At 32.5% G+C, this 12,866-nt stretch overlaps 2 protein-coding genes across 3 annotated transcripts; one reads left to right on the forward strand and one right to left on the reverse strand.

The window, feature by feature from the left end:
* Positions 1–991: 991 nt before the first annotated feature.
* LOC145145779 (small ribosomal subunit protein uS2y-like) lies at positions 992–2,941 on the forward strand. Its single transcript, XM_079074959.1, has 5 exons — positions 992–1,205; positions 1,754–2,016; positions 2,112–2,309; positions 2,392–2,614; positions 2,699–2,941. The coding sequence occupies exons 1-5, from the start codon at positions 1,076–1,078 to the stop codon at positions 2,782–2,784; spliced, it is 900 nt and encodes a 299-aa protein (XP_078931085.1). The 5' UTR covers positions 992–1,075; the 3' UTR covers positions 2,785–2,941.
* Positions 2,942–4,448: 1,507 nt separating this feature from the next.
* LOC145145795 (phosphoinositide phosphatase SAC2-like) lies at positions 4,449–10,276 on the reverse strand. Of its 2 annotated transcripts, none has more exons than XM_079074961.1 (16): positions 10,026–10,276; positions 9,737–9,938; positions 9,130–9,334; positions 8,854–9,019; positions 8,004–8,226; positions 7,730–7,806; positions 7,354–7,541; positions 7,181–7,278; positions 6,668–6,801; positions 6,160–6,583; positions 5,951–6,072; positions 5,759–5,872; positions 5,459–5,632; positions 5,198–5,374; positions 5,025–5,115; positions 4,449–4,960 (listed from the first exon to the last, which is right to left on the reverse strand). In XM_079074961.1, exons 2-16 carry the CDS (start codon positions 9,830–9,832, stop codon positions 4,862–4,864), a joined length of 2,388 nt encoding a protein of 795 aa, XP_078931087.1. In that variant the 5' UTR covers positions 9,833–9,938; positions 10,026–10,276; the 3' UTR covers positions 4,449–4,861. The 2 variants fall into 2 exon arrangements, with proteins under 2 accessions (XP_078931087.1, XP_078931086.1); XM_079074960.1 differs by having other exon boundaries at positions 5,459–5,647; positions 10,026–10,275.
* Positions 10,277–12,866: the final 2,590 nt, after the last annotated feature.

The raw sequence follows: 12,866 nt of genomic DNA on the forward strand, positions 1-12,866 counted from the left end.
TATTTAAACCACTTTACTTTACTAATTACAATATCTTACTTTCATTTTATTTTATTTTCAAGCATTAGACTTTGAAAATTTACCAATTACAACATCTTCATTCCATTTTAAATATTTTTAAAGTACTCCACTCTAAAAGTTTACCAAGAGAGTGCATTTTTTGTTTTTATTAACATACTCTTGTCTATATAGATCTCTAACCAACATCCAGAAGTCATGATTCTACAAAAATATGTTCTGCGAGTGGATATACAAAATGCATGATGGTATTTTTGACTCATTGTTTTGTAATATGTCAAACAAAACAATTTCAAGTGAATTACACATTATTTTTTTATTAGCAATTTATATAGGTGTCAATGTTAAGGGACGTGCTTGGGTCTGTAAATCTATAGAAAAAAATTGGGACGTAACTGAAATCATTTCCTTGACTTTTACTATTTTTTTATTAATTGAAAAAATATAGCTTACTAGAAAATCAAAAAAATTCTATCAGCACTATCATCCATTTTTTGGTAATTTTGATATTATATATTTTTTGCTATATAAATTGAAAACTACCGTTTACAACATTTATTTTTTTTCCCATTTCATGGTTTCACGAATTACCTTTTTGCCCTATAACATGTTGTTGGATTATCGTGTACCTGACCCACCAAATATAAAAAAAAACTGACCTATGTAACGCAGAAACCTTTTTATTGGTTATCTTGTAATTTGAGATTGAGACCATATCTACGATGAAAATACAAAAAAGGATTGAAAGTCACTAAATGTACCAAAAAAAAAAATCATCAAACTACATGGACAAGTTTACAATTTACTCTTGATTTTATCATTAGCCTTCACAATCGACGGTGAAAACTTACGGGGACTAAGGCGTAATAAACACAAAACGTGGGGCATCTTTCTATAGAGTCATACTGCAGGGACCTGAGATGTATCATAGTCCTAGGGTTTCTTGTGCGCCTCTATATATCTTTCTTTTAGCCTGCTTCTCCCCCTCTTGCATTAGTCTGGCTGCAACGGCGAAGTACTGAAACCCTAAGAACAACAGCAGCTAAGAGCCGCAACAATGGCACAACCTAAAGTTTTGACAACCAAAGAGGCCGATATACAAATGATGCTGTCAGCCGAGGTCCATCTCGGCACCAAGAACTGTGATTTCCAAATGGAACGTTACGCTTTTAAGCGCCGAAACGACGGTATACACTTCATCCTTCTTCATGTTTACGTTTTTTCCTTGTTGTTTATAATAAATTTGGTTAGTTTTTTGCTTTACCATTCGATCGGTGCTTTTTTCGAGTTCTAGCATCCGTTATTCATACAATGATTTCCAATTACGCTCTTATTTTCTTCAAATCGACCGTGGTTTCTTTTAATTTCATATGCGTATCTGTTATTACATGCTAGGTGAGTAATAGAACTCTGTCACAGCCTAGAGTAAAACGTATCAAAACTATTGATTTAGTAATCCAAGTGTGATTTTAATAACTTTGTTGCGTTTCAACTTAAGATCCTGTAAGATTGGTTGTTAATATCTTCAATCCTATACTTTAATTTTTGTAATTGTGGTTTATGAGTTCTTTTATGATGGTGTGGGACAATCTTCAATCCTATACTTATTTATGTTTACATTGGTTGCTTCTATTTAGCATACTGACATATTATTTAACTCAGTTCCCGTTTTTCATTTTGAGTTCTCTCCTGATATTACAAACAGTTGTCTTACTCATCAGATCTTGTTTTACAGGAATTTACATTATTAACTTAGGAAAGACATGGGAGAAGCTTCAAATGGCTGCCAGAGTGATCGTAGCAATTGAAAACCCCCAGGACATTATTGTCCAATCTGCTAGACCATATGGACAAAGGGCTGTACTGAAATTCGCTCAGTACACTGGTTGTCACGCCATTGCTGGGCGTCACACTCCTGGTACCTTCACAAATCAGCTCCAGACATCTTTCAGTGAGCCTCGTCTTCTTATCTTGACAGACCCAAGAACTGATCACCAGGTTAATACTCTTAATATCAATTTTTGATTCAATCTTATTGATGTTTTGAGTCTTGTTTTGTTGCTAATGTCGATAAGCTTCTTTTTTTATTACAGCCAATCAAGGAGGCTGCACTAGGAAACATCCCCACAATTGCTTTCTGTGATACTGATTCTCCAATGAGATATGTTGATATTGGTATCCCTGCTAACAACAAGGGAAAGCACAGCATTGGGTGTCTGTTCTGGCTTTTAGCTAGAATGGTGTTGCAGATGAGAGGTGTGATTAACCAAGGACACAAGTGGGATGTCATGGTAGGCATCATGATTCATGAGGACATGTTGTTTCATTGGATAGAGTATATGGTTTGATGAAGTGAATTTGTTTGTTTTGCAGGTTGATTTGTTTTTCTACAGGGAACCAGAAGAGGCTAAGGAACAAAATGAAGATGATGGTCCTGCCCCTGCAGATTATGTTGATTATGCAGCAGGTGCACTTGGCATGGGTGACAATTGGTCAGCCCAGATTCCTGATGCTCAATGGGCAGGTGAAATTGCACCACCACCAATTGCTGGTGCCCCTGTGGTGGCAGGTGTCACTGGCTGGAGTGGGGCTGAGGGTAAGGATTCATGATAAATCAGTTGATTTTGTATTGGTTTCAACTTTTAAGATGTAACTTATGTTTTCTAATTTGTTTAATCAGCTCCAGTGAGTGGTGGTGATGGATGGGAGGCTGTTGCTGCTCCAGTACCACAAGCTGAAGGTGCAGCTGCAACCGGGTGGGAATGAGACAAGATTGCTCTTCTGTGTTGAACTTTACTTTTTTGTCTTGTTTAAAACTAAGTATGCTGAGACTAGTTTTTATGATATGAGTATTTTTGATATTTTTCAATGTTCAAAATTTTTGATGGTTTTGTTATGAATGATAGAATTAATTTTGCTTTCAGATTCTGTTTGAATGGAGAAACTTGATAAAATTGCTAAACAACATATGTTTGTTGCTTTGATGTTGCTAAATTCCTGTTTCAAGTAAATGTAAAAAGCTGCTAAGTCAACAAAATTGTCATTTTGTTTCAGTAAAATTTTATTTGAAGAAAAGAAATCTTAGCTTTTAGTTTGAGATCAGTATGATAATATATTTTGAAACTCACAATATACTTTGCGTGTTATTTAAAATATGTGCTATTGGGCAAAAACTGAACCGACTTAACATGAAATAAGTGAGTTCGGATAACTTGAAACGGACTGTTTACTCTTCCTTTTTTGTTTGGGTTGAATGATTCATTTTTACCTACCTGTCCTTTCGATTATGGATGAGGTTTAAAATTGAACCGAAACCGTTAGAATCAGAATATATAGAATTGATTTGGGTTTAAAGAATAAGAAACCGTTAGACTCAGAATATATAGAACTGATTTGGTTTAAAGAATAAGAAACCGTTAGAATCAGAATATATAGAACTGATTTGGGTTTAAAGAATAACTTTATACGGGCTTTGGGGTCCTGGTAAACTGGTTCTAAGAATTGAAACCGGTTGTTGGGAATCCGAACCAGTTTTAGGGTCCAGATTGGTTTTTGTGAAAAGGTCAAAATACTAATTCGTTTAAAGTCAGATTAGCATACATTTTTTCATTGAAAAGTTCAAAATACTAATTTGTTTCCAGTCGTGCTGTTTTTTAGAGTTTGTATATGATTTTAAACTATAAATTTTTGATTTTTGTTTTTTCATTGAATATCAAAGCTACTAATTTTCTATTCTTTAGTTTTTTTTATTTTATTTTATTTTTGTTTTTGTATTTTATGAATTTTAAAATATACATTGATAATTCGTTTGAAGTGAGATTAGCATACATTTTTCTTTTTTTGTTCGAACATATGGTTTAAAGTTTATATATGATTTTAGACTATAATTTTATCATTTTTGGTTTAATATTTAATGACTTCTATTTTTCTCAAAATAGGAATATCAAAGCTAAAAAATTTCAAAGTTCAACCTACCAAGTAATTACCAAAAAACTCTGATTTTAGACCCACTTTACTCGGTTCCATCTGATCCACTTTGAGGTTTCCGGATTTTCCGGTTATAGACCCACTTTATCCGGAACCGAACCGGAACCGGTTCATATATATTGGTCCGGTTTCCAGGTTGAGGTCCATCCGGACCAGGTTTAAATTCACTTTCATCCCTGCTTTCAACCACTTTGCCCTCTAAACTACTGTGAATTTCACCATTCGGCCTCTCAAACACTTGCTCCATCTAGTTCACTTTTTTTCCGTATGCATATCTAACTCCAACTCTTTCTACTTGTGTTTCTACTGTATATGACACCACATTTACAAGGTTTAAACCCCACACAAAACAATCATTAAACGCGTCATGTTAGGGTCTGGCTCTTTTAACCCGACATGATCTGGCTCTTTTAACCCGACATGAACTTGCACGATACAACATATTTGCCAAGTCTAGTCCAAGCAAACACTGTTTCTGTTTGATAAATGACAAGGTATTAAAAGGGTTGAAGTGTATGATAATAAAAATATTTACAAAGATTCACATATCCTAAATTATTTAAACAACTATAGCAATCTGTTTTTTTTTGTTTTTTTTTCTTAATTTTACATCGACCAAGTCGAAGGTTGTAACTCTGCCTTGGTGTTTTGACAGGCAGGGGTAGTCAGCCACCTTTGTTTTGGTGATTTTCATGAAATTTTCTCTGATGGTATTTCTCTCCCTACCATTTATTTCCGAATGCCAATCCACATCCTTTGGATGGGACAAATGACAAATCAAATGGTTTATCATATCTCATCGCTAAGATTTTTTATTTTTATTTTTATTTTTCAATGGCAAAACAGCCAAAACTGGTCAATTGAAAAACAATCCTCCATGCATCACCCATTTCACAAATCCATCAGGGTACTCCCCTGCAGCACCACTCGCATTTCCATCCTTTTGCTCTTCTCCCTACAAATGTTTCCAACAAAAAATAAGATATTATGTAACAAAAAAAAATTAAAATAGAAATTACCTTGACATGCAGACATGATTCAGAATCACTCATTCCCTTCACCACATTCTCAGTTGATTGACCAGCAACAGGGGAGCCTATGAGCATTGACCTGCAACAAAGAATGTCAAAATCGAATAAAGAAGGGATAAAACTTAAAAGCATATGGTGATTGGTGGGTGAGGCTGAGTTACCTTTCATATTGTTCATCTTCACATGAATTCCCAGATGAGGAAATCCAATCCACATCAAGAAAATTAGAACAGTTGAAAGAATCCAAACGTTTATTGTAGAATATCCGATCACTATTTGGATAATCTTCAGAATGAGCATCTACAAGAATCTGCCTACGAGACATCGATGGTGTATACCTACATTATATGTTTCATTCTATTTAAAAACAATAACCGACTACAACTTGCCAAGTCATTATGGGACCAAAAATGAAATCAAACCTCGGGTAAGACGCGTCACTTTCACAAGTTGAAATTTCAGGTGATGATTCCGATAGGCCTTTCCTACCACTATCTTCTGTTTCTTCAGGATACAAATGCTCAGACTCTTCATTCTTCCCTCCATTTTCAATTGCTGAGCTGTCATCAACTAGAATGTTCCCATCTGACAAAGACCTTTGAAATAGTGCCCTAGAAAAACATCAGTACATGGAAATATAAACTTGCCTGTACTTAAACCGGTAATAATGGTTTTTAAGGATCTACTGTATACAACTAAAACAACAGGGACCAATTTTGTACCTTGTATTCTCCTCTAAAAAGTTAGAACCACGGCTTCCAACATCGAAATGCTGGTCTGAATCCAATTCCCATAACGCAGGTTTACCAACTTGTGGCTGATAGTGACCCAAGAACCTGTACATAATCACACAATTGAATATCAATGATTGATTTTATACATCCGTGATGCTTTTTTAAGATTGTTTATCTTACACATTAATGGCGTCCTGTTTTTCTGCATCCATGTATGCATTACTGTAGTAACGTTGTAGAGTTCTGAAAAATTCCTGGGACTGACTTGCTGCTTTCCATTGACCTCTTCTTTGACTAAATATCTGTGTTATAAAAATTTAATAAACATGAAGTTTGACTGAATTATGGTATAGGGTAACATAAGTAATTAGTATATAATTAATTAATACCTTATTGTGAGCAGCAGATCCACCATACTGTAGTGCAAGGGTGTCACCCATTCTTTCATAAACCCCCATCAAATCATCTGCTAGAGGGGAATCCAGCTCAATGAATGGGGCATCTATGTATCCTAAAGCATGCAGTTGATGCCCAAGTGCAGCCCAACCATACGCAAATTGTGCTACATTTGTTCGATCCAAACAATCTATACAATTTGTTCTCAGGACACCTGTCTGATATTTAGGAGGCTTCACACTAAATTTGTTACTGGAATCACTGTTATCTTGACTAAATACATTATTATCACCACTTTCATCTTGAGTTAACGATTCTTGAGATTTTGAATTTGGGGTTACTTGACAATAGAAGAAACCGGTTAGGTTCAATGCATAAGTAGCCACTTTGCCCAAAAGTGCCAGCACATTTGTAGATCTAATGAAACAAGAAAAAAAAATGAGTTAAATTATGGCTAGCTACTTCTTTAATAAAATAAAATGTGGAATGGAGGAAGGGTACTTTCGGGAATATTTGTTTAGATCCCAGTGGAGAAACTTCAAGCGACGTTCCTCAGGTAAATTTCTATTGATTGACTCTATGGCATTAGCAAATTCCACACGCAAGATGGACTCCCTGGGTTTCTTTTCTCTGGTCTGCAAATAAATCATGGTGGTGGATTTAACTAAGAGCCTGTTTGGTATGATGGAATGGAATGAGCAGGGTAATGGAAAGGATCATTACATTCCATTGTCATGTTTCGTTGGTTTGAAGGAATGGAAAGAGTTATTCAAACATGTTGGTTGTTATGTATAATTAGACACTAAATGAAATTTAATTGATAAACAAACAAATTTATATTATTTTGTGAATGTTCAATTTCATTCCTACGTGGCAGAAAACCATGAACTTTTTCATGCCGGCATAATGCTCAATTCCATTCCCTCTCCCATTACTGCATACCAAACATTACCTAAAAGAACCCAAATTAAACGGAACTATTTATAAACAATAGGAGTATCTTTTTTTTTTTACCTTAACTAAATTCAATATAATAATTGGATTCCCATATCTCTTGTAAAGATTCTGGAAATGGAGTCTGGTGGCTTCATAATTATGGTCCTTCTTTGACACTAAATATATAAACAACAATTAGGAAAATAAACAGTAAACACTAATTTATATAAGTGGAGTGGTTTTAAACTTACAGACGATATCAGGCTTCATATTTAAACGTGAAGTTTCCTGTGACCAAAAGAGGGGTATTGACCCCCGATTTTGGACAATAGAACTTATTTGGACAGGAAAACCTTCTGGAACATCTTCAAACACTATTTGTTCTGTTTCTACATCATTAGCAACACAACCCTTCTCATTTACCCCTCTTTTCAAGTATCTACAACATACATAGAGAAAAGTGATCAAAAGATTTGTTATGTATGATGGAATGAAATCACAAAGGAATGGAATGAACAAGGTAATTGAATGAATCACTCTTCCCACATGGATTGAAAGCATCACGTGAGTAAGATGCTCCATTCCATTCCATTCCTACCCAAATGTAAATATCAAAGGTAATCAAACCTGGTTCCAGCATAGTGGCGAGATCGTCTAGCAATCAGGGTCAACTTGAATTCTTTTTCGGATAATAAAAGTTTGACCTAATTTATATCAAAATGAAAAGAAACAACACCATGTTTATAAGAACAGATTCTCAATCATCAACAAATTATACTAAGCATTTTTTCGCTAAATCCCTCCATTGAAAAGCAATGTTACAGAAACATATGGTACATAAGCATGTTTCTATTTCAATAATTATGTAATTAAAAATACATTATATGAGTAACAAGGATACCTGCTTAAAGAAGCCATAAACTAGAGCAACAGTCCAGAGGTTATTGTTGACCTGATTGTGAATTGCAGTAGTCAAAAACTCATTCCAGACAAACATTGTTTCATTAGCATCTTGGCCTGTTTCATGACTAGACAAGTTTTTTTGAAGACTATGCATGACATTGTAGGAGTAGCTGAAAAAGAAGTCCTTTGTAAGATCCACCGAGCAGAGGAGCTTCTTGTATCTATAAAAACCAAAAAGTAAATTACAAGAAAAGTAAATGTCACAAGTTCAATTGAATGCATAAAAATATATAAATGATTAAGTAAAAATACAAAAGCTGCTGACTTTAAAACTTTAAAATCAATATAAGTCGCAATAAAAATTGATTTTCCTGTGAAACCCTGATGATACCTTGCCTCATTCAACAGTTTAAACTAACATCACAACGGCAATGGACTTCGCCCCTGTAATTTCCAGGAAGTAAACTGACAAAAATGCCCCTATGAAACGACAGTGACTAGAGATGTGTACACAAAAGAAGAAAAAAGCACTATATATCTGCTAGGATTTAGCATTTAATGTATGGCACGTGAATTATATGTAACAGACAATCGACATGTAAGGTCGAGAATCCGTATATGTATAACTATCAAGATATCACTCTAAATTAGGAAAGAGACTAAATGTCCAAAGAGCAATATCAAGTTATAAGCAAAACGAGAAAAAGATAAATGGAAAACAACCAAGGTTGAAGTCAATGGTTATCATGATACAATGGTCAACAAGTAATTTCTGACTTCTAATAGTTTTGTGTCTCCTAAAAAATACCAAATACATTTTACATTTACATGCAGAATTGACGAAAGACCTGTTTTCATTCTTAGAATAATCCATATTGGATGCAATAGTAGAATTGGGAATTGCTAAGATCTCGCTCTTGGTAATCGCGTATATTGCATGACCACAAATTACACCAATCTTCCTTCTTTTTGTAATGAGCAGCATGTAATAAGGTCCCAAAAACTTTACAAAGCCTAAAATCAGAATACAAAAAAGTGAAAAGAGTGAGAACCTTAATCATGTTAATATATATACTCATTGAGACATTGACTTGAAAAACATCAGAATGAACAATGAAGCATACCAACAATGCCATAACAGGTAGTAACAAATTTAAGCCCCCCTGTGCACTTATTTCCTTCATGGATACGCTTTAGCAATTCACTACATTCGGTTTCTGTGTACATTGTAGGATCTTCCATAATATTTAGCTCAGAAGCTTCTGACCTGTCGATCTTTAATACCTTCCACACTGATCTGTTCTTACTGCGTCCAACCATATAAAAGTTCTGTTGCAACAAGTAGAACAAAATGTCTAAACCTTTAGTGACTGTAATGACCAATCACATAATGCAGTATTGAGAATTGGCAAGTTAAAAAAAAAATCTTAAATTTAACTATCACAAAGAAGGAAGCTGATTTGACAAATCTACCAATCTTGTCAAATAACAGCCATAACAATCCAAACCGAAGCAAAAAATAAAAATGATTGCTGATAATCTGCTGTTCCCTAACTTAAATGATACGTTATATCATGGAATTCTTAAAAACCTGTGCATAACAAGTTAATCTAAACACTATTAAATTCAGCGAACTTAAAACCTTCTACAGAAGATCAGCTCTGTAACGGATGCAAAGTATACGTCAACAGAATTGAAATTTGATTACAGAAGCAGCAATGAAAAATATACCGAGCGAGACTCGTAAAGTCTGAATTTTTGTAGATAAGCATTTTCAAGTTTAGGCATCTCTCTGATCCAAGCATGAAGGTCGTTTTCTGAAGCCATGTTTTTCGGAAGCCCGAGCCTCAAGCCCGGGCTATATCACATAAACAAACAGAACTTCTGAAAGATCGTCGGTCAACTAAGCCGCCACAAACCGAACTTTAACGCGCTGTACATCAAAACAACTTAAAATTTCAGTCTATACATTGAATAAATATGGTAAGATTGAATTTTGAAAAAAAAGAAGACTTCATACCTGAAATCTATGAATGAAAGCCCGGAATCGAGTAGAGCAGCTGAGCTGGTAGATCAGAAACCGGTGCAAATGATCCGGTGATGGCAAACAAGGAAGAGAGAGAGAAGAAAATCACAGGTCCGGCGACTGTATCCACAGAAAAATATGAAAAAAATGGGAATTGAATTTTTAGGTATTTTGGTCGCTCAGATTCGTAGATTTAAGAGAGGAGTAAATGATTGTTCAACCTACATACAGCCACAAGGCTACGGCGTAAATGTATTTCTATATTCCCGCTAACCTTTACTTCCCGTAATTCTATGGCTAATTGGTATTATTGCAAAAACGGAATATACCTATTCCACTTCATATAATTTAAGTAATAATATTTTTCTCTATTTTTAACTACATAGTTTTAACACATACCCTACTATGAGATTGAGATTACTACATTTTATCCATATTTATCTTTTTTTTTTTAAATTACTCGTCATCGTCTAGTCATATTATTACGATGTTTAACCAAGTATTATCTAGCGTTGTAGATTTACGTTTTTTTTTTTTTTTTTCTTTTTTACAATCATTTTAACATGGTGTATAAAAATGACTGTCTACATCTACCTCTTTTTTACTTAAATGAGGATCTTTCAATTTTTATTACTTGTTAAGATATAGCATTCTTATAAAAACTTAACATTATTTAGTTTAAGATTGTTAAAATATATTTCTTTTTCTTAATATATTTTTACAAAAATTTTTAAATACCTTTTGGAGCCTTCCCTATATCTAGCGATTATGAAAGGAAATTGTCCGTTTTTAGTTTGTTTTCACCTCAAGTTGGAGATGATGATAAACGATTTACACATGTTTCGGTTTTTGTCTTTGTAGTTAATAGGACCTTATCAACACAAATGATTGAATAAACACGGCACCACAAAGTTAAATTTAGTTTTTATTATGACTAAGAACAACAAAATATATGATTAAAACGAAGTTTTAAACAAAAAATTAATAAAAACAAAACTATGTGTTTTTAAGTGTATTAAAAAATAAAATCTCTTGAAACCCAACTATTGATTTTGTCAATCTGTTTTGAAGCTTATAGATAAAATTGAACAAAATTATATATTATATTAAATATTATGTTATCAAGATTTGATAATCATAGTTTCTGTATAACTTTTAAGTTTTGATAACATGTAATAAAATAACAAGTATATTTAAGTTAATCGAAAGAAAGTAAAAATTATTATGTAGGTGGAAGTGGCAACTACTTTCGTCATAATTTAGGATTATAGAACAACCTATTAATATTAATATTTAATATATTAAATTAGTCAAAATGTGGAAGAAGCAATAGAATCATGGAACGTGTTCCTCAAATCCTTTTTTTTCATTTTTTCTTATCAACAAAACAAAAGACCTATTTTTCCTTTTTAAAGTTATAGAGAAGTCAATTTTAAAACTAGAATGTATGCATCAAAAAAGCAAAAGCTTAAAAATGTCAATATATAAATATAAAATATAGACTACTTTCTCGTGTATACTCAATATTCAATATTCAAACTTCAACATTTGCTTCTACTTCCTCGTGTTTTCATTTCGTTCTTTATTTAAAATTTGAAAAAAAGTAACATGTTTTTCTTTTTATTGTAATACGCAATATATAAAATGTGTATGAACAGCAAAACTAGTTGGTAATTAGGTTTTTATTTGTTATATAAGAGTTTGGTAAAAATAGTTGTAAACTTTTGAAATATATAAAATGACAATTGTTTAAAAAAGATATATATATATATATATATATATATATATATATATATATATATATATATATATATATATATATATATATATATATATATATATAAAGGCAATTTTAAAAAAATGATTAAATAATTCAACATTATTTTTAACATTATTTTTAAACGAGGCTAATCATGTTTTATAAAAAGAAACTATGCATTATTATCATCATTTTTAATAATATAGATTTTAGAATCATATTCCATATAGACATTATTTACAGGTCAATGCAAATACAATCCGATCAACTTCAATTTATAAAATACTAAAAATTAATAGCTATTATCCAATTTATCAATCTCATAATTTTTAGTTTATAAAAAGTGGTTTAATGATAAAACTTTGATATATGATACATTACAGATTTCATGTGAAATGTTTTACAAAAACACATGACGCTTAAAATTATAATAAAACCCATAATGATTGGAGCATAAATGTGTATTAAATTAAATAACTAAAAATATAATAAAAAATGGTGGACGATACAAGTTGAGGGTGACATGTCAAGATGCTGAAGACGTGTCCACATGGGCAATCAGATATATGTTAGCTGATGTGTCACCTTGAAAATAATTTGATGTTATTACTTATTACCGGCATTTAATTGTTACTTGCCGCTAATTACGCTTTGACAACCATCTTATCCCAAAATTATTGGGTAACTAAAAAAATTATCATCTTTTTATTTCACACCATCTTATATATTTTTTATTAAAGAAATAAAAATATATAAACTAATAAAATTTAAAAAAAAAATCTCAAAGTAATGATAACATTTCATTAACAGATAAAAAAATTATAAAAATTAAAACAATTAAAAATTTTCATTAAAAATACATAAAAATATTCCATTCTCAACCCTAACGATTTGCTTTTATGTTTGCATGCTGGTACCGTTCAATTGCACTTTGGTCGATTAATCAAGTAGGCGAAGGTTTTGAAAAATTAGAAAGTTGGAATGTTATTTATAAGAGTTTTTTTATATAGAATAAAACATAGTTGTTTGGGGTGCACTCAGATAGGCCCGTTCCCGAGTTCAACTTAACGAGAGAA

Source organism: Lactuca virosa, chromosome 1, assembly GCF_052849685.1.
Source record: "Lactuca virosa cultivar CGN04683 chromosome 1, Lactuca_virosa_CGN04683_v6, whole genome shotgun sequence".
Lineage (NCBI taxonomy): Eukaryota > Viridiplantae > Streptophyta > Magnoliopsida > Asterales > Asteraceae > Lactuca > Lactuca virosa.